The following is a 27,963-nucleotide window of genomic DNA, read 5'->3' as shown; positions in this document are numbered from 1 at the left end:
GTCTTTTGCTCAAAATCCTTAGTTCATCTTTCAAAAATAAATATCTGTGTCAATGAACATGTCAGTGCCATCGAATGACAAGTCCTTGTGTCATAGTCTACGGATAAGACAATCAAATTGCTTAGTCATGTTGTCAATATAACAGTGTACTCTGGAGAGATGTTCTGATGTAAACTATGGCAACATTTTGGATGACAGTTACTGTATTGAACAGTATGCAATATGCTTATGTATGCCATATATCCATTTCAAGAGTACAAATTTACACATTACTGTATGTGGGATATTGATTGAAAGAGACTGGATAGAATTCCCAGTTACACTTTTACTAGTGGTCTGGCCAAAAAAAAAACCTTTACAATGTTATTGTGATATTGTGATATAGAAAAGGAAAAATAAATATGGGCACAAAGATGAAAATAAGTCAATTGTCAGAATGTGTAACTCTTATGTTGTCCTCTGTCTATACAGTATAAGCTTTCCAACTAAAGATTCATGAGATGAACCTTTGAGCTATTTCAGAGAAATGGTTTATCATTGGTTTATCATCTACATTCTCCTCATTAGTAAATATTCACTTGCACAATTCATGCCAAATTGACAAAAAGTCTAATAATAATGTGTAAAAAAAAAAAAGAAAAAAGTTTGCTTGGCAGTTTATGACAACTAGATTAACCATTTTGCATTTAATGACTTATACGATGAACTAAAGACCCGATGTTTTGGGGGGTAAGACTATTGCACAGAAAACTATATAATACATTTTGAGCAACATGACATTAGCAACTGATAATGTAGAAAACAACAGAGAATTGTACATAATCATTTGCATGGATGTACCAAAGCATTTGCAACTTGTTCAAAGAAATGAGAAACTGCTTTTTTGATGTGCACAAGTGACACAATGATGTGGGAATTGAACAGGTAGTTTTGAGAATTTCAATTCCGATCTGAGAAATGTACCAAAGCAACTGAGAAAAACTGTAATGTATTAATGCATTAGTGTCATGTGTGCATGCAAAAAGTAATTAGATAACTAATTACTTTACTTTTAAGTTACTTTGAAAACATATCAAACCTAAAAATACACTACAAAATGAAAATTTTAAGTACATTCAGTAATTTAATATTGACTGAAAAATATTACAAAGGTATGAAAGTGTTTTATAAACAACATCGCTTGCTGTGTATGGTATGTGTGTTTGCTGGCTTAACTGTGTTAAACTGTGTGAGCATTAAAGACAGAAAAACCTTAATAAATTGAAAACGGTTCGGATAACATTTGAAAACAGTATTGATGAGCTTACAGTGCATATTTGAATGTTTGAATGCTTTGTGGGGAAGTTGTGGCCTAATGGTTAGAGAGTTTGACTCCTAACACTAAGTTTGTGCATTCGAGTCTCGGGCCGGCAATACCACAACTGAGGTGCCCTTGAGCAAGGCACCGAACCCCCAGCTGCTCCCCGGGCGCCGCAGCATAAATGGCTGCCAACTGTTCTGGGTGTGCATTCATGGTGTGTGTGTGTGTGTTCACTGCTGTGTGTGCACTTGGATGGGTTAAATGCAGAGCACCAATTCTGAGTATGGGTAACCATACTTGGCTTTATGTCACGTCACGTATGTTTCTTGTGTCTGACTTATGGTTTATTTTAATTACGCATTTCAGAAAAAAGTGCGTCCTATATATTTTCTTTATTTTACAAAAGCACAATGTTATTTTGATATTTTTAGTGTACTCAAATAAAAGTAGACCCTTCACAGGTTCAAATTATGTATTATACTTATATTTATGATCAAAAATGCATTTTAAGTAATTTTTGGTGTTATCAGGAAAAAAATGCAAGTGCTCGCACCTCCGTTGACCCCTCGCAAAACGTGATTTTAAAAGGCATATCATTACAAATGTAGTGTTTTTATAAAAACTATATTTGTAACACAATTAAATTGACTTCAGTAACTGTAATCAAATTATACAAATTTAAAATGCAATGCGTTACATTACATTAATCAGAAAAAGTGATTCAGATTGCCCAACTCAATTAACAATATATTAGTAAATGAAAGAAGGCTGTATTTCCTCTGCCTAAAGCACAGTTTTGATAGTATTCCCTTACTGCTATCAAAAATGATGTCAAATCATCACTGCGTCTATTGATGTAACCGTGAGTAGACTGTATTTGCCTTCAATAGAAAATGCTGCATTCATGGGAAATTTGACCAAAACCCTTAAGGGCTTGAGTAGTAAAGGAAAAACACCCACTTCCACCTCAAGAACCATTTGTGTGTGTTTTCTTGTCAAAGGAGCATTCAAACAAACAAAATAAAAAACAGCAAGGCTCTATTCAAAGAGACACCAATCTATCATTTGTGGGTGTTGCTTACATCTATCTATCTATCTATCTATCTATCTATCTATCTATCTATCTATCTATCTATCTATCTATCTATCTATCTATCTATCTATCTATCTATCTATCTATCTATCTATCTATCTATCTATCTATCTATCTATCTATCTATCTATCTATCTGTCTGTCTGTCTGTCTGTCTGTCTGTCTGTCTGTCTATCATTCTCTCTTACATTTTAGCTATCCATCTATTGTTCTAGCTATCATTCTAGTTATATATCTATTGGCCATCAACAGTGAAATATGCTTTTTTTGCTGGTTTAGTTGCAGTATCATCCAGCAGAGGTAAACAGAATCATACTAACCAGGCAATCTTTGCTGGTTGGTTTGGGGCTATTTATGTTTTTTTTTTTTGCAGACAGTTTGTCTCTTTTTTGATGTACAGTCTTTGTAGCAACCCTTTAAAGTGCAACCTACCAACCTACTTTTTTGCTGAGTGTTGCTGAGTTTCTCATATTCACAGATCTGTCTTTGTACTTACAGGTGACCCTTGGAACATCTGTCTGGATCTCAAATCACTGAGGAACAGTATCAAAGGGAGAGTTTTGCTGTGTTGTATTTTGAGATGCCAGGTGAGGACGTTAATAAAGCCGATGTTACTGACTGTGAAAGACGAATTGCTAACACTGCGAATAGAAAATACTTTATTGAGCATCTTTGTCAAACACTTGAAAGTGCATCATAGATAGAATGTGTCCAAAAGCTTTTCTCATCCAGAGGCTCTTTGTGGATAGCACAATGCGATTTGGAAAAATCTCTTTGTCCCAGTTTAACCTCAGAAAGAGTATTGTGTAGTTATTGCGTTAAGGTTTTAGCATGAGACATTTATAGCGGTGCACTTTTGGACTTGCACTGACCAAGTAAAAAAAATTATTGACAGACAACCAGATTTAATAAAATTAAAGATCTTGACTGACCCTGAAGAAAAACTCTTCTCACCTTCAACAGTTCAGCAGAGCCATTGCTTTATCAGCTCAAAATACACATTTTTATTTCAGAATGAATTAGACACTATTTTGAGCCAGTTGAGTATTTGATAGCTTTGTGCATCTTATGTATCTAATATTAATTTAAATTATTCTAACTAGGTGTTATTAATTAGCTCTTCTGTTTATTTATTTGTTTATCTAATGTCCATGATTGATCTCTTTGGCAAAAGATATGTGGGTGCTTTTATAAAGAAACCTGTAAGAACTAAATATCAATGCAACATCCAGAATGCACCATGTTAAAGAATAGTGTACAGTTTAACTTGTTTAACATTGTAAGTATAGGAATTTCCAGAAAGTTAAATGGATGTAAGTATTATTTCGTGTTTGACTGACAATATGCATGGGAAACTCTATCTGAAAAGTCTTATTATTTTACATAAGTAACATGACTGCTGTGTTTTGCTAACATCACGTTACAGAAATGTAAGTTTATGTCTTTCTATTTTCTATTTTTTGTTACATCAGTGTTTGAGGATGTCCATATATTCTGCTGAGTTCATAATGCAACACTACAACACTGGCTGTGTCTATGAAAATGTCATATTTGAAGAAGTATTGATGTTGACTGGTACAATCAATAATAGAAAGAGCAAAGCGATCAATTGTAATTAAAACTGAGTGTTGATGGTAAGATTAAAACGGAGTGCTGTTGGTAAGAAAGCTTTGCCACAATAGTTCCTACAAGAAATTAAAACAGTGGGACACCGTGCTGTGAATAAAACTCATTGTTTTCTGAATCTTTCAGTGTTTCTATTTCCAAAAATCATTCGGTAAAGCCCTGCAGCAATGTTTGATACATAGAAAAGAAAAAAAAAGAAAATATATATGGTTGTGTATATGCTTTCCACGCATGCCTGAGAACAAAATAAATGACCATTGTGCTAATATAAAGAGCTACAAAAGATATAATGCACAAATCAAATGGACTACTTTTATATTTTATGGTACATTTATGTTGTTTTGAATCCTTTTTGGAACTTGAAAGCTTCCAATTCATTGTAATAGCATGGAAAAGAATGACATTTCATTATTTGGGTGAACTTCCTTTACAACTATCAAGTCAGATCTCAGTATAGAGAACGATTCCCTTATTTGAGTGTATGTTAACACAAAATGGTCCAAGTTCTCATGCATTTTGCATGCACTAGCCTACTATTGCATTGTCACATGCAATGCACAAAACCACTTTACTTGGGTATAAATATTAATGTCTATTAAAGATAATCATTCTGTCCCTATTTACATTAGTGTTCAAATTATGAGTGACAATATGTAGATAAAAAAAATAAACCCATTCCTCCTGTAAAGATGGCGAATCTTTTTCCATTTTACAAACTATGATCTCTTTTTCTCTGTGTTCACACCAGAGGAACCATTAGGCCATTTCCAGCACAGTTTACTTACAGTCTGAATGCCTTACAGTAACACTAGACCTAGATGACAGACGCGTCCGCTGGAGGTGAAGAAATGATGACATCTGATGATGGGGCAATAGGAGTCTAAACATAGGGTTGCTACAGAGAGACTGAAAGACTTGACAGAGTGAACATTCACCACAAAATGATCAGCTGCTCACACATCAATCAGCCATCAGTCAGAAATATGGAATTATGACACATTTGCTGGCCTTTAGATTCACGAGAAGTTCAAGTTTGGTGCTAGGGAATAGAATAAAAGAATTGAAATGAGGTATTTTCATTGTATTAAATGAGAGATTCAGCCGGGTAACAGTGCTCATATATAACATGTAATAATAGTACTTCTCTAGTCATCAATTTTACTAATTATTTTAGAATCATTATCATCATCTTCAGGAAGAAAAGGACCAAATTCCAAGCACTGCAGCCTCTGGAACGTGAGCTTGTGGTTTATTTGGGCTTATATCTAATGTTTGCATTGTTTTAGTGTTGTTTTTGACAAAGAACATTTTAAAAATCTCTTAGGTCTCATAGAAGATTTGAACAGTTGCAGGTGCCTACACTGACAACCAAAAATGTTAGATTAGTTAAAGGTACTTTTAAATTTCTGGGTAATTTAAAGGGACTGTAAGTAGGAATTACTCCCATCTAGTGGTGAAATTGTATTTTGCATTCAAACTAATTTTGCTCTCCAGCGCCTCGCTTTTTCAAATGCGCGTTGCATCTACGGTAGGCGATATGTACCAAAAAGCTTTGACAGGATGTCTTCTAATAGCACTTCGTTTTGGCGACGATGTTTTCTTCTCCTGTGGCGCGGCATATGTATGGTCCATAATAAGAATGCAATCCAGACTTTTAAACTTGCCGGTGCAGTTTCAAGCGCCTCTCACTGCTCTGCACCTGCGTTTCTGGCTCTGACCGAAAACGCGTTGTGGAAACGCGTTGGCTTAGTACTTTTTGTCCCTCTCTGCTATTATAGTTTTGCAAGATGGCGGAACTACATGGAAGCCTCCGTCGACCTACCCGTCCCATGTCAGAAAGAGCTTTATCAGAAATCAGAAAGAGCTTTATTGCCAAGTATGCTTGCGCATACAAGGAATTTGTTTTAGTGACATAAGCTTCCAGTAAACAGAGACAACAACACACAGACAAAAAAAAAAATAAAAAAAAAAAAAAAAAAAAAAAAAAAATTTACAGGAGATTTACAAATTGGCAAATAAATAAGTGTATAAACAATTGTGCTATAAATGATAATGGAATAGGATTGAGTGAGATGCAGGAATGTTCTAGGATGGAGGGGTAACAAATAAATATAAGGATATTGCACATTTTTGCATAAGTTTAAGTGGGAAACATTTAACTGTTCATGAGGTAGATTGCCTGGGGGAAGAAACTATTCTTGTGCCTTGCTGTTCTTGTATTTGCGGCTCTGAGGCGCCGGCCAGATGGCAAAAGTTCAAAGATGGGGTGACTTGGATGTGAGGGATCCAGAGTGATTTTCTGAGTCCTTTTCCTCACTCTGGATGTGTACAGTTCTTGGAGGGTGGGCAGGGGAGCACCAATAATCCTTTCAGCAGTCCGAACAGTTCTCTGTAGTCTTCTGATATCTGATTTTGTAGCTGAACCAAACCAGACAGTAATTGAAGTACACAGGACTGACTCAATGACGGCTGAGTAGAACTGTTTCAGCAGCTCCTGTGGCAGGTTAAACTTCCTCAGCTGGCGAAGGAAGTACAACCTTTGTTGGGCTTTTTTCACAATGGAGCCAATGTGATTGTCCCACTTCAGGTCCTGAGAGATGGTGGTTCCCAGGAATCTGAATGACTCCACTGCAGTCACAGTGCTGTTCATGATGGTGAGTGGGGAAAGTGCAGGGGGGTTTCTCCTAAAGTCCACAGTCATCTCCACTGTTTTGAGCGTGTTCAGCTCCAGGTTGTTAAGACTGCACCAGACAGCCAGCTGCTCAACCTCCTGTCTGTAAGCAGACTCGTCACCGTCCTGGATGAGGCCGATGACTGTAGTGTCGTCTGCAAACTTCAGGAGCTTGACAGAGGGGTCTTTAGAGGTGCAGTCGTTGGTGTACAGGGAGAAGAGCAGAGGGGAGAGAACACATCCCTGAGGGGCACCAGTGTTGGTGGAGCAGCTGTTTGACATGAATTTCCCCAGTCTCACTAACTGTTGCCTATCTGTCAGAAAGCTGGTGATCCACTGACAGATAGAGCTAGGAACAGAGAGCTGGGTCAGTTTGGTCTGGAGGGTTGTTGGGATGATGGTGTTGAAAGCCGAACTAAAGTCCACAAACAGGATCCTCACATAAGTCCCTGTTTTGTCCAGATGTTGCAGGATGAAGTGCAATGCCATGTTGATTGCATCATCCACGGACCTGTTTGCTCGGTACGCAAACTGCAGGGGGTCTAGTAAGGGTCCAGTGATGTCCTTCAGATAAGCCAGAACCAGTTTTTCAAACGACTTCATGACGACAGACGTTAGAGCCACAGGTCTGTAGTCGTTAAGTCCTGTTATCTTGGGTTTCTTTGGAATGGGGATTATGGTTGAGCGTTTGAAGCAGGAAGGCACTTCACACAACTCCAGAGATCTGTTGAAGATCTGTGAAAAGATGGGGGCCAGCTGGTCAGCACAGGTTTTCAGACAGGCTGGTGTAACGCCATCTGGGCCTGGTGCTTTTCTTCTTTTGTTTTTCTTGAAGACCTGGCGCACATCATCTTCACAGATTTGAATTGCAGGAGGTATGGAGAGGGGGATTGCAGGAGGTGTTAATGGTTGTGCAGGGAGATGGTCAGAGTGGGTGTTGGGGGTTTCAAATCTACTATAAAACTCATTCAGGTCGTTAGCAAGTCGTTGATTAGCCTCAGTGCAAGGGGATGGTGTCTTGTAGTTTGTGATGGCTCTCAGTCCTCTCCAAACTGAAGTAGAGTCGTTGGAAGTAAACTGGTCTTCCAACTTTTTAGCGTAGGTCTTTTTAGCCGCTCTAATCTCTTTGTTCAGTGTGTTCCTGGCCTGATTGTACAAGACCCTGTCCCCATTTCTGTAGGCATCCTCTTTGGCCTGACGAAGGTGTCTGAGTTTTACTGTAAACCATGGCTTATCATTGTTGAATGTTAAATAAGTCCTGGTAGGAATGCATATATCCTCACAGAAACTAATATAGGATGTTACGGTCTCTGTGAGTTCGTCCAGATCGGTGGTAGCAGCTTCAAAAACGCTCCAGTCTGTGATGTCAAAACAAGATTGTAAATCCTGCTCTGTTTCGCTGGTCCATCTCTTCACAGTCTTTACTACAGGTTTAGCAGATTTAAGTTTCTGCTTGTAGGTCGGTATAAGATGAACCAGACAGTGATCAGAACGTCCCAAAGCTGCTCGTGGAACAGAGTGATATGCATCCTTTATTGTGGTGTAACAGTGATCCAGTATATTACTGTCTCTGGTGGGACAGGTAACATGCTGTCTGTATTTTGGCAGTTCATGGGAGAGATTGGCTTTATTAAAGTCCCCAAGAATGATTAAAACAGAGTCCGGGTGTTGTTGTTCTGTGTCTGTGATCTGATCAGCGAGTTTCTGTAAAGCCAGACTTACTTGCGCTTGAGGAGGGATGTAAACACTAACCAGAATGAACGAGTGAAACTCCCGCGGCGAATAGAACGGCTTGCAGTTGATAAACTGCGTTTCTAGATCAGGACAGCACATCTTCTTTAATACAGTTACATCTGTACACCACCGTTCATTGATGTAAAAGCATGTCCCGCCGCCGCGCGATTTCCCCGTTGATTCTGCGTCGCGATCCGCTCTAAACAGCTGAAAGCCCGGCAGATGGAGTGCGCTGTCCGGTATGGCGTCATTCAGCCAGGTTTCCGTGAAACACAGAGCAGCAGAGTGAGAGAAATCCTTATTTGTCCGAGAGAGCAGAAGGAGTTCGTCCGTTTTGTTGGGTAGAGAGCGGAGATTTGCGAGATGGATGCTAGGCAACGGCGTTCGAAATCCGCGCTTCCTGAGTCTGACGAGCGCTCCCGCTCGTTTTCCCCGTCTGCGCGTCCTGAAGCGCTTGATCAGCGCCGCTGCTCCTCCGATAACAATGTTCAGTAAAACGTCTGTATAATAGAAATCCGGAAAAATATCATGTGGTGTGTTCTGCCGAATGTTCAGCAGTTCATCCCTGGTGAAACTGATCGTGTTTGTTAAACAAAAAACAGGAAAAACGAACAAAAACAGTACAAACACTGGAGAGCCAAGCACTGAAGCAGCCATGTGCGGCGCCATCTTGGAACTAAAAAAAAAAAAAAAAAAAAAAAAGCTTTGACAGGATGTCTTCTAATAGCACTTCGTTTTGGCGACGATGTTTTCTTCTCCTGTGGCGCGGCATATGTATGGTCCATAATAAGAATGCAATCCAGACTTTTAAACTTGCCGGTGCAGTTTCAAGCGCCTCTCACTGCTCTGCACCTGCGTTTCTGGCTCTGACCGAAAACGCGTTGTGGAAACGCGTTGGCTTAGTACTTTTTGTCCCTCTCTGCTATTATAGTTTTGCAAGATGGCGGAACTACATGGAAGCCTCCGTCGACCTACCCGTCCCATGTATATAAAGATAATAAATTCTTCATTTACGAGGATTGGTTTAAACATTGGCATAGGTATTTGTACACCATTGAGGGCATATTTATGAATAAAAATATTGATTTTAGATAATAAAATACCTAAAAAGTTACTTATTGTCCCTTTAAGTATTTTTAGTTCTGTGAATTGAGTCGGTCTAGTCTGTGCATTTTTGACAAACACTGCCACCTTGTGCCATATGCATAGTCCTACAGGTGAGGTTGCTTTCTATCTATCTATCTATCTATCTATCTATCTATCTATCTATCTATCTATCTATCTATCTATCTATCTATCTATCTATCTATCTATCTATCTATCTATCTATCTATCTAACGGTTGCTACTTCTACTGCTAATAAATTTTAGCTGATTTATAGGGAAATTTTTCAGCTAGCCTATAATAGTTAATAGTTAAATTGATACATTAAATAATAATTAAATGCAAAAATGTATATAATCTAAATAAATATCATCGAAAAAAAAAATTACATTACCTTTATTAGCTGAATGCATGTATGGTATATAACATTTTGCACTGAAAATACTTTCCATTTATAAAGTTTTCAGTGTGGAATATTGTAATTAGATCGTGGCAATAATACTAATAATACTAAAGAGTTGTATGTAATTGTTGGGACATTTTTCAGCAATAATAGTTAAACGTTTCAAAATAGTAGGTAATAAATTCGTTATTGGAATAATAATTAATTCATAAATTAGCATTTATATATAGTAGTATATATAATCAATATTTAAAAAAAATCGCATAAATACATAGAATATATAGTCCTAAATTATTTTAAAATAAAATAAAACATAAGTTAATTATACATTTTAAGAAAAGGGGAATATATTTAACGCATTAGTCATATATTATTGGATATAATTTGCACATTTGACCTAACAAAATAGGTTAGAAACAAATTATCTCCTTATAATTATTATAATTATTCTCACGCTGTACAACAATAAGTAATATTTTACATTATTGTAAGGGGTAGGTTTAGGGTTGCGGTTGGTGTAAACATTAATAAAACACAATCAAATAGGTAAAACAATTTGAATTTATTGTTAACTCGCGGGTTTTTGCCATAGACAGTTGCTGTATCCCTTTTAGCCACAACCAGAACATTATCTCTAACGTTATATGGCTCTGGCCACAACCAGTTCCGCCCCTCTCTCGCAGGTCGGAAGTTGTCATTCTAGCCGCTTCCTACTTCCTGCGTCAAAACATTCCGGTGTGTCTATGCGGCTTTAACGGCGCTTTACGGATTTTATGAGTGATTATGGCTGCGAACAGCAGCATCGGTTCGGCCACGGAGCCTCCGGGACTAGACACCCAGTGGCGGGAGATCGACAACCTGAACCAGCAGCAGCTCCGGGCCGGAGACAGCTGGTGAGAGAAACTTCAGACTTAATAACAAAACAAACATTTATTAAACAAAAACAACTACAACACAGAAAAAACACTAACAGTTCTGTGATGAAACTGATAACGCGCTTGAGTTTGTGCGGTCTGAGGGTCTTGAGGTTCTTCAGGTTTAGAAACAGCCATGCCAATGTGATTGAGAGTTCAGTGAATCAGTCATCAAATAAAAGAGGGAAACTATGATACAGGTCAGTTTTCAGGCCTATTAGATCGGTTTTCCTGGTTAACAGCTTCTTCAGCGTCATTAAGGTTTGACAGGTTACTTGTCGTACCAGATTCCAACGTCGTCAACTCTAACAAATTTAATTTCTGTTCATTTTCGCTAAGCGAATGTTCACATGATCTGGTTTTATGGTGTCTAGTTCATTACTGCACTTGCTTTAAGTTTCACTTCCATTTCTAAAGGTGTGTCAGTCTGAAATGGGAAAGTTACTTTCGGTTTGTTCTTGTTCCTTGAACAGGAAAGGCAGATCTGGACCAATAAAATTATCTAAATAAAAATACATTCTCATTTTGCTTTCTGCATGTAAAATCGCTGCAAAGAATATCTGGGCTAGGGTTCTGTTTTCAATAAATAGTGCATACGAAATAACAAATAATAAATTCAGTCCACTTTCCATCTTTGAAGATTGCTTTCTTGCTACTAAGCTCAATTTGTGATGTTTAGATCCTCTATTGATATATATGTTTTTTTCGCTATAGAAACCCACAGAATTCACTTAACGTAAACTTGAGAAAGAAAAGCTTGTTTTTTATGCATTTGTCTGCAAATGAATGGCACAAATGGCGTGTTTTAAACATAAACGTTTTTAGTGAAATGTTTTGCTTGTAAAGTGTGTTAATGTTTTGATTTTATTCAATGACGTTCATAGACTACTGTTTAATAGTTTGGGGTCGGTAACCATTTTCTATTTGAATGCATTTTAAAATATAATTTATTCATGTGATGCAAAGGAAAGGTTTTTATGCTGGGCAAATCTGCATTTATTTGATAAAAAATACAGTAAAATTGTGAAATATTATTACAATATAAAATAACTGTTTTCTATTTGAATATATTTTAAAATGCGATTTATTCATAAGATGCAAAACTGAATTTTAAGCATCATTACTTCAGTCTTTAGTGTCACATGATCCTACAGAAATCATGTTTATTATAATTTATTATTATTGTCAATGTTTAATGTCTCGTTCCTTGAACAGGAAAGGCAGATCTGCTGTAATTCCTTCCCATCATTAAAGGCAAATGACAAGCTTTTGATGTCTTAATTCATTTCTGACACTGTTGCACTGTGCAGTTTACATGAAACAGATTGGTCCTTAAGCTCGTTAAATGATGTTGGACTTCTACAACCAATCAGTGTTGAATTTGACTGCTGCATGTTTGTGTATTGCAGGTATTTGTTGGACAAAAGGTGGTATGATCAATGGAAAGAGTATGTGCACACCAGGGACCAAAATTCTTCTTCCTATCCTGGGAAAATTGATAACACTGAGCTCTTTGAAGGTAAATGCTGCTATGTTACCCACAAGATCCCATAGTAGCACCATAAAACATTTAATTTCTCATTCTCCATAAATCTGTTCCTTTAAAGGTATAGCTGACTCGATAATTAATAATTGCTGAAAAATTACTCACCCCCAGGCCATCCAAGATTAAGTTTGTTTCTTCAACAGAACAAATTTGGAGGAATTTAATATAACACTTGCTCACAAATGGATCCTTTGCAGTGAATGGGTGCCGCCAGAATGAGAGTCCAAACAGCTGATAAAAACATCACAGTAATCCTCACAACTCCAGTCCATCAGTTAATGTTGTGAATAGTGAAAAGTTGCATGTTTGTAAGAGTCCCTAATCCATAATAATGCTTCCTCCAGTGGAAAAAGTACACTGTAGAAAGCGAGGTTATCAAGGACTCGTATTTTTTCTTCTTACAAGTTTAAAGTTCACTCCTTAATTTATTACAGCCGTTTATTGATGGAATGGAGTTGTGGATTACTATGATATTTTTATCCTATGTTTGGACTCTTGTTCTGATGGCACCCATTCACTGCAGAGGATCCACTGGTGAGCAAGTGACGTAATGCTACATTTATCCAACTCTGTTCTGATGAAGAAACAAACTTGCCTACGTCTTGAACGGCCTGTGGGTGAGTACATTTTCGGCAATTTTTAATTTTTGGGCAAACTATTACTTTAATAACTGTGGAGGCAGAAGATGTTTTTAATATTTAGTATATTTTCTGTAGATCTGGATTCTTACCATCTTAAAGAAAGGCTTACAGAGAATGATGACTTTGTCCTGGTCCCAGCAGAAGCCTGGCATAAACTCTTGTCGTGGTATGACATGATGGACGATCAGCCTCCTTTGGAGAGAATGGTATTGTTAACAAGACTTCTGACTTTTCTTTCTATAAAATCAAAAGAGATCTTGAGATCAAGATAGGCAGTGTTTGTCATTAATTGAGGATGATGTGAAAATCATCTTCTTCCTCTTTCCAGGTTGTTGATCTTCCCAGCACTGTTAAAGTTGAGGTCTATCCTGTGGAGGTCTACCTCTGTCTTTCTAGCAACCTGGAGAGTACTGTTTCTGGACGCTTCAGTCGAGCAGACAAGATAAGTGAGTTAAGGCTGTTAATGAATAGAAAAAATATGTGGGCACAAAAACATATCTGATTAAAGGTACATTCTCATTTTGCTTTCTGCATGTAAAATCACTGCAATGAATATCTGGGCTAGACTGTTTTCTATTTGAATATATATTTAAAATGTAATTTATTCATAAGATGCAAAGCTGAATTTTTTTGCATCTTTCAGTCTTCAGTGTCACATGATCCTATGTTATTTTCAATGTTGAAAACAGTTCTGGTGCTTAATATCATTTGTGGAAACTTCCATTTATATACTTTTTCAGGGTTCTTTGATTAAATAGATTCTTGAAAAATATTTTTTATAACATTATATATGTCTTTATTAAATGAATGCATACTTGCTGAATAAAATATTAATAAAAAAAAGAAAAAGTAAATCATACTGACTTTAAACTCATGAACAGTAGTGTATGTTATTAAGAGTATATCTTTTAAGTTAGGTGACAGTTACATCAATACATTACTATTTCTGCTCATAGTAACTCTAGCTATAAGCATTGAATTATGCCTTTTAACAGGCATACTAAATGTCTTCAACTATACTTCATTTAAAATAAACTAAATGTCTTCGGCCCATCAAAGATTTAGCTCAAGCTCTGGATTGCCAATTAATTTACAGAATGCTGTCACTTGCAAGTCTATTTTATATTTGGCATGCAATTATTTTGTAAACTGATGTGTGAAACCTCTCAGGATATCGGCAGCTAGGTGTATCTGAGCTCTGAATGCATGCATATGTTTTAATCTCTAACGTGTGTATCTGTGTGTGATAGATGCTATTCATCAAAAGATACGGCAGCATTTTAATGTATCAGAGACTGCTGAGAGCCGACTGTGGATGCGGAATACGGATTCGAGCTCAGAGAGGCTACGGAACCTTAACATGACTGTCCTAGACTCCTGCCTCAGCTCTGGCATGGTAAAATGCACACCTAACATTTACACTCTGGTCATCTATTCTGTAATGTAACAATTTGGTGACATTTACAGTAATAAGAACTGCCAGCAACCTCGCCTTGTGGCTTTGTCATATAGACAAACCTTGCTACTATTAAATGAATGCTCTGATATGGGCCACCCTGCATGTGTTTGTGTGTGTGTTGTGTCCTAACATGCTCTGCTCACTCTACAGACGGTGATTATGGAGATCAGGAATGCGGATGGTACGTGGCCCACATCCAGACCTCAGATCATGTGAGTATAAAGACACCAGCTTTCTTCTCTCGTGCACTAGTGCAAGTTTCCTTTCTGTTTTTGTTTAGAAAAATGCAAAGACACGTACATCAGCCCCATTCATTTACATCTGTAATAGGTTAAATGCTTACATCCTCAAGAAATGGCAAGGCAATGAGATCAGTGTAGCACAAATAAACTTTGAAACCATCCTGTGGTTGGTAGAAAACATTGTTCATTTGGAAAATAACTGGGACCAAATTATTTACACCCGCTGTCGAATAAGTCACTCCAGAAAACCCACATGCTTTTGTTAAAGGTTGAAGAACATCCTTTATTGCTTTAATGCCAGAGTCTAATAAACCATTATAGTATTGTTAGTTTATTTATTTATTTATTTTTTAAATTAAAGACTTCAATGTGCTTTGAACATTAGAATTTAACAGTTCCTTCCCAGATCAAAAATACCATTTATTGAACCTTGGCAGCCAAAATGACTTGCTCTACACTTCAACAACCTTATGATGTGATAATCTTTTACAGTGTCATGAAACACTGTGTTATAGTCAAGACAAATTCATTCATAATAGTGCTCTTCACAATACACATTGTCTTGAATTAATATCTTTATGCCTTGTATTTCATGCCATATTAAAGCTGGGTGATAATGTAGTTTTGTGACAATTCAAGGCAAGCAAACAAGCAGTTGTGATTTGCTATATAGCTAATATCGCTTTACATGAGTGTACTGTATGTATGAATGCAGATGTAGTATATTTCCAGTATATAGTATAACTTTCTATATACAGTATAGAGCTGGACAATAATATAGTAACATTTTTGTGACGAAAAAATCAGGCAGTTGAGATTGGCTATATATTATTATTTATATCACATTACATGAGTGTACTGTATATATGTGAATTATAATATATATCCATCATTGTGTTTGGAGCTTTGAACATGAACAATAACAGCTAATATTGCTATAAAGTGTATATACTGCTTTATGTGAGTGTACTGAATGTAGGTAGGTTAAGTAGGATGTACTACAGTATATACAACTTTTAATATATCTCTGGGTGATATTATAGGTGACATTAATATAATAAAGTTTATAGTCATGGATTGTGTGGTTTGTAACTGAAAAGTATTAACAGATGGCCTTAACATTTAATTCTTAATTGTAATTTTAGTGTAACTGTCAAAAAGTCGAAAATTGTTGTATAAAAACTAATTATAACTGGTTGTGCTGCAAAACATTTGACTAAAGTTATAATTCTCAAAAATAATTCAAACATAGCAAGCTACCTACCTAGCCAGTATTTTTGGCCACTGTAAATATGTTTGAAAGTTTGTCCAAATCAAAAATTGAAATGCAGTTGTCTCATGCAGAAATGCTGTTTAGGTGGGTAGCTCTTTGGACTTTAAAACATCACTCGCATTTTATTTAATATTTGGAATTATGGAATTTTTTGTCTCCAGGCGGAACTCTGATGAGGACTCGTATCAAGGCCCTCCTGGAGTGTGTGGCCTCACAAACCTAGGCAACACCTGCTTCATGAACTCAGCTTTACAGGTCAGAGGTCATGCACACTGAACACTCATAATAAAGGCATTTCTTAAAGTAAAGTGTGCATTTTCCCCCCTGCAGTGTCTAAGTAACACACCGCCACTGACTGAGTACTTTCTGAAGAACTCATATCTGGAGGAGCTGAACTTCACCAACCCTTTAGGCATGAAGGGAGAAATTGCAGAAGCCTATGCAGATGTCATCAAACAGATGTGGTCCGGCAGGCACTATTCTGTGGTTCCTCGGGTGTTTAAGGTAACCTAATTGTAGTGATCACTCTGCATTAGCATTTTTAATGCAAAACTTGTTCACGGACACCAGCAGAACTCAAATCAGTTGGTTCATTTCAGATACTATACTGTTTCCCCTCTTCTTCATATGATTGCCTTTCTGCATTTCTATCAATAAAGGTTTATTAATAAAAGCTTAATATACAAAAACAACTACGAGTACAATAATCGTTTAATGTTTTTGGAAGACGTCTCTTCTGCTCACCAAGGCTGCATTTATTTGATCTGTTATTTATGTAATGTTTTAGGAATATTGTGAAATATTATTACAATTTAAATTAACTGTTTTCTATTTGAATATATTTACAAATATGTTTTGTGAATCAAGGCTGAATTTAGCAGCCATTCCTTCAGAAATCATGAAAATATACTGATTTGTTATAAAATATACTGATGATACATTGTATTCAGGATTCTATGATGAATAAGAACAGCTTTTATTCAAAAAAGGAATATTTTATTTACATTTTAAATGTGTTTACTCTCACATATGATAAATTTAAGTCATTTATAGGCTTTAAACACTTAAATTCTGTTTGTTTGTTTTTAGTCTTGCTCCATTAGTAGTGCAGATAATTAAGCAGCCTTGTTTGTTTTTGTCTTTGCAGACTAAGGTCGGCCACTTTGCGTCACAGTTTCTGGGCTACCAGCAACACGACTCTCAGGAGCTGCTGTCTTTCCTTTTGGACGGTCTACATGAAGACCTCAACCGGGTCAAAAAGAAGGAGTATATTGAACTCCGGGATGCTGATGGCAGACCTGACCAGGTGCTTTACACACACATTATAGTACACAAAGAATCTATCTTTATTAATAGTTCATTTATCAAATGCTGTTGTCACTCGTGTTTATAAACAAAGTGTGTAAATGAATAAATAAATTCCATTCTATTTTATTCGGTTGAACGTTTTCATTCATAAAGATTTGTTATCAACCAGTTTTTCAAGCTTAGTCTCTGTAAAATCCACTATTGGTTCGACCTCTAAAGCTAACCATATTAATATCTCTACTACAAAACATAGTTTTCCTATGATAATCTAATTTCTATTTATTCCTTAAAGGAAGTGGCTGAGGAAGCATGGCGCAACCATTTACGGCGGAACGATTCGGTCATCGTCGACACATTCCACGGGTTGTTTAAGTCAACGCTGGTGTGTCCTGAGTGCAACAAGGTCTCTGTGACGTTCGACCCCTTCTGCTACTTGAGTGTGCCCTTACCTGTTAGTAAGGAGAGGGTCATGGAGGTGTTCTATGTGTCACTGGATCCCACGGCCAAACCCACCCAGGTTTGTATAATATCATATAATGGAAAAAAAAACAGCAAAATAACAAAATGCTCAGTCATTTTTGGCAGGAAAGGCAGCATATGTGCAGCACGACAGACATGCTCATTATGACTGAGCCCATGCTATGAGTTTGGCAGATGTGAATGATTTAACACTGCAGGTTTGTAAACAGGAAGACAGCTGGTGGTGTTTGATGATGTCATCAGAGCCGGTCTTGCTTAAGGCAAAGTAGTTCTGTTGAAAAGCGTTTAGTAAGGCTTTTTTTAGTACTGCTTTACTGTGAGTTTTGCTCATCCTGGTGACTGATGATTGTGTCTGTCTTCCCTCTGCAGTATCGTCTGATTGTCCCTAAAGCTGGCAGAGTGATTGATTTGTGCACTGCCCTCTCTCAGGCAACAGGCCTCCCTCCCAGCCAGGTTCAAACAAGCCTCTTAACTACTGAAACACTGGCAAAATGTATTGATAAATTTTTATTGATATATGACCCTGGACCACAAAACCAGTCTTAAGTTTTCTTTAATCTAATTAAGCTGAATAAATAAGCTTTCTATTGATGTATGTTTTATTAGGATCTGACAATATTTAGCCGAGATACAACTATTTGAAAATCTAGAATCTGAGGGTGCAAAAAAATCTAAATACTGAGAAAATCGCCTTTGAGGTTGTCCAAATGAATTCTTAGCAATGCATATCATATGCAGTATCTTTATGGAACATGATCTTTACTTAATATCGTAATGATTTTTGGCATAAAAGTAAAATTTATTATTGTGACCCATACAATATATTTTTTTGGGCTATTGCTAAAAATATACCCCAGCGACTTAAGACTGGTTTTGTGCTCCAGGGTCACATATAATCTTGGTTTAATTAATGATATGGCCCTGTATCCATGTCGTCAAGAATCCAAACCCATTTAAAGTTTTTGTTCTGAGCTCATAATTGGTCTGCTCTTCACAGATGGCTGTGGCTGATGTTTTCAATCACCGCTTCTATAGGATTTACCAAACTGATGAATTCTTAAGCTGCATACTGGACCGGGACGATATATTTGTGTAAGATAGAACTAATCTGAGTAAACAGTAAACATACAGTGTTATTACAAATATACAGTGTTTATAAAGCCTGGTTCATTCATTTCCAATTACCTGACAATATTGTCAATGGGAATTCATAAAAAAAGATATATATACATGAAGTGGGTTATAGAAAAGAATCACCCCCCTTTAAATTTATCTCATTTTGTTGCTTTGTATGTTGGTGTTTTACTCTGGTGCACAGAGTAAATACACCTGGATAATATATAATGGAGTTTATTTTCTAAATATAATTCATAATATAATTAGTCATTTCTATAAAATTATATATACATATTCTTTTTTTCAGTTGTTGTGAGTGTCTTGACTTTTCCAAATCTTTGAACTTTTTTTTTCAATATATATAATGTAGTTTATTTCAAAATATAATTCACAATGCATTAGGTTTTCATCTTTTAAGGAAAGAAAACTAAAATAATATGTATCAAAGGTGCATCTCCAGACAGTTGGTGTGGTGTGTTGATGCAGGTATCAGCTGAGCAGCGGTTGTGTGGATCAGGATGGTGAGGAGGTGGTTATGGCCATCTACATGCGTGAACGCTCCCATTACAGAGATTACGGCTCAGGCAGCAACAGCTATGGCACCTCCCTGTTTGGTCACCCGCTGCTGATATCTGTGCCACGCAACCAGTGCACAAGGGAAGATCTTTACCAGCTCCTCCTGAAAAGACTGGCGTAAGTCTAGCCGGTCATGTTCGTTTGGTCACAAGCTAGTTTTGATTAAATATCAGGATCATTTTATTTTCAGTATGCTGTACATTTATGTTTTTTTTTTTTTGTTATAGAAGGAAAACACATACAGTGATCATGATAGACATTATTTCAACAATAAACAAAAACCGTAATATTAATTCGATTATAAAAATGTTACCAGATATGTCATTAGTCCTGGAATCAAACATTTTTAATTCTACATATGCTTTGTATTTTTCCTTTATTATGTTTTTTTTAACTGCGTCCTATTGATAATTGTCCATACAAATATTTTTACATTTTTACATTTATGCAGTCAATTATATGCTTCTTTGTATAAATGCATCTGGTAACTAACTGCTTCTTGTGTCTTCTGTGATCATATTGGTGTTATTGTGATTGTTTATTTCAGTATCACTGGTTTTTGAGTGCATTTTGTTTTTAAAGGCCAAAGTTGGGTTGGCGTTCATATGAGTCATGATTGTGTCCCTACATAGGCGATATGTCCGTCCACTAGACCCTTCAGAAGAAGTAGAGGAGGAAGAAGAAGAGGAAGAGTTGTACAAGGCACAGACCAATGGAGTTAGTGATGGTATAACTTAGTTTTTTATTTTAAAATAAATTAATACATTTATTCTGCAAGGATGCATTAAAAGTGATGAAGTCATTCATAATGTTACAGAAGATTTAATGTTTCTTAAAAAAAAAATGTTTCTTGAGCAGCCAATTAGCATATTAGAATCATTTCTGAAGGATCATGTGACACTGAGTACTGGAGTAATGATGCTGAAAATTCAGCATTGCATATCAGGAATAAATTACATTTTAACATATATATTTAAATGGGACATATTTATTTTAATTGACATAATATTTTACAATATTATTATAAGATACTTCTTTCAAAAATGTTAAATGACCCCAAGCATTTAGTGTACCAATAATGATCCATTTTTGAACAGATGAAGGTGAGGAAGACTCTGGGGAGACAGGGCCATCCAATAAAGAGGAAGTGACTCAAGAAAGCAATCAGACCGAAGGGCAGAACAACTGCCAATCAGAAGCCAGCCCGAGCAGCGAGGGGGAGGAGAAAGCTGAGGAGGAGGAGTCGAGCAGCGGACCAGACCGGGGCAGGAGCACAGAGGAGGGCCAATCAGCATGTGGCAACATTGACACCAACAACCAAAACGCCACTGACGGGGACCAAAGTGTTGACGCTGAACCTTCGGGCAAGAAGGAAGAGGACGAAGATGAAGAGCAGCATGCATCTTGCGCGCAGGCAAATAAGATGCTTCCGGGAAGACGGCGCTACACTGAGAGGCAGAAAAAAGCCCTCTTTACCATGCAGGCGGTCAACTCTAATGGTACCACAGAGCGAGGGATGGGAGAGTTGGATGGCAGCTTCTCTTTCAGCTGTAAGTGTACTCTAATGAGAAACTCCATTTATTACAGACTTCTCTACACATCTGATGCTTTTGTACAACTTCAGGGTCATGTGCGGACAAGCGAGGGTCATAACAAAGTGAGATTGCATGTCTTTTATTTCTCTGGGTGCTCAATTCACATCTTTTTATAGTCATGGTATCTTTTAACTCGGAACATTCATAAGTGCAAATGTTCCTGCTCCTAATGGCGTGACTCACTGTTTCTGTTTAGCTCAGCCATATATCGCCATCGACTGGGACCCTGACATGAAGAAGAAGTACTACAATGAGAATGAAGCAGAGGTAGGATTAGTAATGAACTCTTTTATCCTTAAGAAATGCTTTGCGTTTGTTCTTTTACTAGGAAATGAATGTAATCTCTCATACAGGGATCAATCCAGTCTATTCCATTAGAGGTTTAGTGTTATACTCTTAAAGGCAGTCGTGGCCTAAGGGTTAGAGAGTCGGACTTGTAACTCAAAGGTCAAGGGTTCGAGTCTGTGGGGAGTGAATCTGCAAGTGCTCTCCTCCACCCTCAATATCACGACTGAGGTTAGACCCTTGAGCAAGGCACCAAACCCCTAACTGCTCCCCAGCTTCCGCAGCAAAAATGGCTGCCCACTGCTCTGTGTGTGTGTTCACTACTCACTACTGTGTGTGTGGACTTGTTTGGGTTAAATGCAGTGTACATATTCAGAGTATGGGACACTATACTTGACTACACGTCACTTTCACTTTCGCTTTAAAGTATTGCTCCTAATGCAGTGACAAGTCAGGTCACCTTCACTTATATAGAGCTTTAAACAATACAGATTGTTTCAAAGCAACTGCACATTAATGAACAGGAAAACAACATAATTGGTGATATGCAAGTTCTGTTGTAAAGAAGCTCTAAAAAGATTATTCAGCTGAAGTCAGGTCAGTGTTGATTCAGTTAAGTAATGGTGCAAAGTTGCTCAATTTCTTAAACAAGTTCAGTTCAGCTATAAGCAGCTCTACAAAAGTCAGTTAAATTATTAACTCAGTTCAGTAACAGTATTAATGTTGCAAATTCAATCAGCAAAAAAAAAACTGTCAGTGCAGTAATAATAATAATAATATAACTGAATATAAAGTGTTTTAAACCAGCACTGCATTGCCTAGCTTTTCTCTTATCTAGTTTATCAAAAACATTGGTTCTCATCCCAACACAGCACCAAAGTTTATGTACATAAATGTAAACATCATTAAAATAAATAAATAAACATTTTTACATTCCTTATTGTGCTATCCTAAAAATGCATTAGTTAAATGGTTTAAAAAAAAATAGCATTTATTATTGTATTTCTTGAATGTCCATGATGTCACCTTGTACCTCACCAGTCAGGAACCACTGCTCTGCTCTCACAGTGATTTTTAAAGCTTTTTAATATGTAAAATATGCTTAAATTCAATATTAATTTGGTCCTTTAATTAATTAAATATAAAAATCCTTTAGTTTCAGTCTTGGCTGTTTCGAACTATGTAAACTGCAGCATTTCTGTTGCAAACATTTGTTTTTTTATGTTTTTGCAGAAATACATAAAGCATGAGAGCATGGACGTCCCTCACCAGCAAATTACAGTGCAGCTGCAGGAATCTATAGCGCTCTTTACCACAGTAGAGACACTGGAAGAGGAAAACCCCTGGTAATCTACTACTTGGTTCTATCAAAGAATCTAGCCTTTTATTCCAATCTATCCTTTATGGGCATGAAGAAAGAGGAACATTTTGTGTTGTTAACTGCATAATTTAAAGCCAGAAGCATTTTTTTCATAATTTCTAGAGGTAAATTTAAAGAACAGGATTGCTTCCTCTGCACATGTAACTTTGTCTTTGTTTATTTGGTCTGTAGGTATTGTCCAACATGTAAAAAGCATCAGCTTGCCACTAAGAAACTGGATCTATGGTCTTTGCCAGAGGTTCTTATTATCCATTTAAAGCGTTTCTCCTACACAAAATACTCTCGAGAGAAACTGGATACCATCGTGGAGTTCCCCCTGCGGTAAGATGAAGTACTGTTTGTCAGATGAAGACATACATACACTAGTGTCCAAAAGTTTGGGATTAGTAGGATTTTAAAGGGTCAGTTCGCCCAAAAATGAAAATAAGCCCATTAATTACTCCCCTTCAAGTCATCCTAGGTGTATCTGACTTTCTTCTTTCAAACGAATCCAGTCAGAGTTATATTAAAAATTGTCTTTGATCTTTCAAACTGTTTAATTGCACTCAGTGGGTGTTGCAGTGCTTCAGTCCAAAAGAAGTGAAATAAAAAGTGCCCATCCATTAAAAAAAAAAAAAAAGTGTCTCACATTGCTCCGGGGGGTGAACAAAGTCTCCTTTTCTTGTTTTTGTAAGAAAAATTTCCATATTCAAACCGTTATAATCACTTTAATCTAGCTTGCGCTCACAGTTGTTAAACGGAAGCAGTTCCGGTGGAATGACATCATGAGGTCAGCGTTGGGTATGCGCCGGTGAGTCTCTTGTAAACATTTGTTACCAGGAGTAAAAGAAGCAAAGTTTCCTTACTTTAGCAAAGGAAAACCAGTATCCTCTTAGCTTATATTGAAATCCTCTAACATTCTTCTTTACAAATCCTCGTTTTGTTCTTCTGATTAGTGACTATTGTTTTGTTTTGATCTCTCCTTTGCGTTTCCCCATGTGTCACTTCTGAGCTGTGCATGCGCAAAGCTGACCTCATATGTCATTCTGTTTACAACTGTGAGCACAAGCTAGATCAAAGTGATTATTACGTTTTAAATATTGTTGTTTTTATTATAAAAATGCATCGATTCACTTCAGGAGGACTTTGTTCACCCCCTGGAGCCATGTGAGACACTTTTTATTAAGGGTGGGTGCTTTTTATTTTACTTCTTTTGGACTGAAGCACTTTAACAACCGCTGAGTGCCATTAAACAGCTTGAAAGATCAAAGACAAATTTTAATATAACTCTGACTGGATTCGTCTGGAAGAAGAAAGCCATATACACCTAGAATGACTTGAGGGTGAGTAATTTATGGGCTTATTTTAATTTTGGGGTGAACTAACCCTTTAAATGTTTTTGAAAGAAGGCTATAATGCTCACCAAGACTGCATTTATTTGATAAAAAGTACAGTAAATCAATAATATTGTGAAATATTAAGATCATTTAGTATAACTATTTTCTATTTGAATGCATTTTAGAGTGTAATTTATTCCTGTGATGCAAAGCTGAATTTTCAGCATCATTACTACAGACTTCAGTGTCACATGATCCTTGAGAAATTATTCTAATATATATACTGATTTTCTGCTTAAAAAACCCTTATTATTATCAATTATGCGAACAGTTGTGCTACATAATATTTTTGTGTAAACTTATTTTCAAGAAAGGTTTATTTTTTTGAAAAATAATAAAAGGTTTAAAAGAACAGCATTTATTTAAAATAAAACTTTTGTAACCTTAGTGATGTTTTTGTTGTCACTTTTCATCAATGTAATGCTTCCTTTGTATAAATGTATTAATTGGTTTTATTGGTAATGTACAGTTGTAAATGTTATTCATTCATTCATTCATTCATTTATTTATTATTGTGTAATGGTGATATATTGCATAATTATAATGGAAACATAGGCTCATAAATGTTCCTTCACATCCTCCCAATATATAAATTATATATAATTATATAGCAAACTAACTATCTTCATTGGTTGATTCTCCAACTATTACATTTCTTTCCATATGTTGTTATTGCTCTGGTGAAAAGCAGCTTTCATTCTTTGCCTGCAGGGATTTGGACTTCTCAGGTTTCCTCCTAAAGAAGAGCGTGAACAGTACTGAACCACCCTGTAGATATGATCTGATCGCTGTGTCCAACCACTACGGTGGACTCCGAGATGGTCACTGTATGCATCAGTCTTTTTAGCTTTTATTAAACCATATTAATGTCAAAAATTGCATGCTATTTTGATTAGTGACAATAACATTACACAAATATTTCTCTTTTGTCCCCTTCTAGATACTAGTTATGCACGAAACAAGGATAATTGTCAGTGGTATTACTTTGACGACAGCAAGGTGACCTATGCAACGGAGGAACAAATAGTGGTGAGATTAATGCATCTTTCTGTGGTTTGCTTTATCAACATGAAATCAAAATAGACCCTATGTTTTTTATTAAATTTGATTCATAAGTGCATGCTCTTCTAAAATGAAATGTTGGTTTTTGCTCAAAACACAATAACTTTTTCAGCCTCCAAAACGACATGCCAAAAAAAACCCGATCTGTTTAAAATGATGTCCACAAGAAATGATCATATCAGTGGACTGGAATTGTTTTATTATATACTGTATATACTTATACTTATTCTAAACTTGTTGAGGCCACTACCAAATCTAAAACAAAAATCTCAAACCCAGGTGTAATTTTGGAGTTGGCTAATAATAAAATCATTAAAAATACAATTCATAAGCTTACCGTTTAGTCCTTTTATTGTGCTTAATGGTGATTCATGAAAGTAAATCTAAACAAACAAAACAATTTAAAAAGCACAATATGGCAAAAGTTTGGGGTCAGTATTTTTTATGATTTTAATACTTTTATTCAGCAAGTATGCATTAAACTGATCACGAATGCTAGATAAGACAGTTATAATGTTACAAAATTGTTCTTTTGAACTTTCTATTCATCAAAGGATCCTAAAAAATATATAAATTAAAATATTAATATGCAAATCAGCATATAATAATGATTTCTGAAAGCTCATGTGACACTGAAGACTGGAGTAATGATGCTGAAAATTCAGCTTTGATCACAGGAATACATTTCAATTTAAACAGTAAACAGTGACTTTAAATTGTAACAATATTTCGCAATATTTGTTTTTAATGTATTAAATGCAGCCTTGGTGAGCATAACAGACTTCTTGCAAAAACATAAAAAAAGTCACTGAAATGTTCACTCTCCCTCTATTCTTGTAGACCAGTGCTGCCTACCTCCTGTTCTACCAGCGCCAAGACAAGATCCGCCGGCCCACAATCCCTCCACCCATACCCTCCTCCACCCAGACAGAGAACCACATCTCCTCCCAGACCGGTGAAGGCATGGATGGAGCCGCTTCCTGTGTCAGCATGGAGACGGACTGACTTCTGGCCTTTTTTCTTTTACACATTCTTTCTCACTCTTATCTCTTCCATCCGCGCACACTGTCTATCATCTTAATCAACAGAAACTTGAACCTCCGCCTCTGCTCTGACACTGACAGGAAGTACGAGGCTGGGGCAACTCTCTCAGGCTGGTGCACGAGCATCATGGGGTTGGGAATGCAGACTTGTGTGTTTTTTTTCTTTGTGACAAACTCAAGAAAGCGGGTTAGGCTGGTACCGGCGGATTCAGTCGCTTCAGTGACGATGAGAATTCAAAGAATGAGGTTTCCGCTGCAGGTCATCATCGCTGACATGTTCTTTATTTTTTTATCTAAGCTTGCTTTTCTGAGCTAGCTCAGCTGCTGTCCACGGTGGTGATGACTGATCTGAACGTACAACCTTCAGCTGCACTGTTCAGCATCATGAATCAGGTTTTCTGTTTATTCCATCTCATCGTGGGCGCTGTTAGCAGAGATGCTTGGGATGATGGTTTCTCATATCAGGGATGTCATTTTCAGAGATGCTGCTTCAGATTTCTGAGATCTTCTTGTTAAAAGGTGGATGGAGAAATAGGTGGAGGTAAATGAGAAATAGCTTTCTGTCCACTCACTCGTGATCTATTTATTTTCGTAACTGCTTGATGCTAATGTGGAGCGAGAGATTATAAATGTGAAGAGTGGCTTCTAAAGATTTATTTTCATTCTTTTGATGTTGTTTTCCTCTGTCGTAAGGTCTGGGAAAAGCCACTCTGTTGCAGGACACAAACGGAGACCTGATTTCCAGTTAGAATTCGCTTTTTTTTAAATCTTAATTGAAAGAAAATGCACGGCAATATTTAAATATTACATTCTTTTTGACTAACTGCGTGCAATTTATAACAAACTCTTTGGAGCAACGAGAATATTTCAGCAAAGTGCTTTCTGGATAGAGCTCTTTACGTGATGTTTTTAAGGCAACCTCTGTACAGTATTTTTGTATTAAATGTTGTATTATCTTTGATAATTTGGATCAGATGCTGGGAATGGGGGAGCTTTCATTTTATTTTGTCAATTATAGATTGAATATATAATTGTATACACATCTTTTGATATGAATAAATGCTGACTATAAAGTCAAGGTTAGATTGTACACATTTGACTTCCATTTACATTGATTTACCTCTGAAAAAAGGGATGTTTAGATCCTTTGGCAACGGGAAATGCATTCACTCGGTTCGTACTGATTGCATATTAACAGTTCTCAGTTGCTTATAGTGTTGTAATTCATTTGGCCCACTGTGTAAAGAAGATCTTATAGAAAATGCTTTTTCATTTGCACTTCCCATTAAGTGATTGCTTTATTGCGTTCCTCAGATGATGATGGATAGAGTTTATGGCACTGTTCTATGAGAGATGTATAAACATATCACATATATATGTAGGAGGAGCATTTAATTCATTCAGTGTGTTCTAATGTCTAATAAAACAATATTGGTGAATCTCACAAAACCTGTCCAGAACAAAAAACTAAAGAAACCAAGGGAAAAATATTAAATTTTATTTAATAAAATGAAGCATTGTGACATTTTCAAGGCAACTCAACATTAAAAATTTTTTTATGAAAATGTCTGTACATGATAGTATTTTTTTACTTCATTTGTGCAGATTTAATTACAAATCAAATGCATTATTACAGTAAGTTGCAAATGGCAGGATATGTTCTTGTTCGCATTTGTGAGATTTACAAACTTGTGACGAAGAACTGATGGGAATTTTCCTTGTTTTTTTGTAAAGA

The 27,963-nt window shown here is 36.6% G+C and overlaps 2 protein-coding genes across 4 annotated transcripts in view; both read left to right on the top strand.

The window, feature by feature from the left end:
* The window catches only part of LOC132114882 (metabotropic glutamate receptor 6-like), a 51,683-nt gene extending 47,546 nt beyond the window's left edge, over positions 1-4,137 (top strand). For both annotated transcript variants that reach the window (XM_059523258.1, XM_059523259.1), the window contains exon 11: positions 2,892-4,137. The gene's annotated coding sequence lies outside the window, so the exon portion shown is untranslated. The remainder of the gene's footprint in view (positions 1-2,891) is intronic.
* A 6,474-nt stretch (positions 4,138-10,611) lies between these two features.
* LOC132114881 (ubiquitin carboxyl-terminal hydrolase 11-like) lies at positions 10,612-27,541 on the top strand. 2 transcript variants are annotated; one of them, XM_059523255.1, is made up of 21 exons: positions 10,612-10,824; positions 12,255-12,364; positions 13,108-13,238; positions 13,361-13,478; positions 14,283-14,428; positions 14,642-14,703; positions 16,168-16,261; positions 16,337-16,510; positions 17,154-17,312; positions 17,607-17,831; positions 18,164-18,247; positions 18,792-18,886; positions 19,397-19,603; positions 20,119-20,213; positions 20,584-21,036; positions 21,278-21,348; positions 22,600-22,712; positions 22,919-23,068; positions 24,835-24,950; positions 25,064-25,152; positions 26,026-27,541. In XM_059523255.1, the coding sequence occupies exons 1-21, from the start codon at positions 10,715-10,717 to the stop codon at positions 26,188-26,190; spliced, it is 2,967 nt and encodes a 988-aa protein (XP_059379238.1). In that variant the 5' UTR covers positions 10,612-10,714; the 3' UTR covers positions 26,191-27,541. The 2 variants fall into 2 exon arrangements, with proteins under 2 accessions (XP_059379238.1, XP_059379240.1); XM_059523257.1 differs by lacking the exon at positions 10,612-10,824 and adding an exon at positions 12,915-13,008.
* Positions 27,542-27,963: the final 422 nt, after the last annotated feature.

The sequence above is a fragment of the Carassius carassius genome, chromosome 34, assembly GCF_963082965.1.
Source record: "Carassius carassius chromosome 34, fCarCar2.1, whole genome shotgun sequence".
Classification (NCBI taxonomy): Eukaryota; Metazoa; Chordata; class Actinopteri; order Cypriniformes; family Cyprinidae; genus Carassius; species Carassius carassius.
Note: the sequence above shows the minus strand (reverse complement) of the source record. Positions and strands in the feature narration are given on the sequence as shown.

What these genes read in the sequence shown, in the direction of transcription:
- LOC132114881 (XM_059523255.1), top strand. Translation starts at nt 10,715, where the DNA reads ATGGCTGCGAACAGCAGCATCGGTTCGGCCACGGAGCCTCCGGGACTA. An exon ending in CAGGCCTCCCTCCCAGCCAG is followed by an intron (nt 18,248 to 18,791) that starts GTTCAAACAAGC and finishes TGCTCTTCACAG; the next exon opens with ATGGCTGTGGCTGATGTTTT. An exon ending in GACCAATGGAGTTAGTGATG is followed by an intron (nt 20,214 to 20,583) that starts GTATAACTTAGT and finishes ATTTTTGAACAG; the next exon opens with ATGAAGGTGAGGAAGACTCT.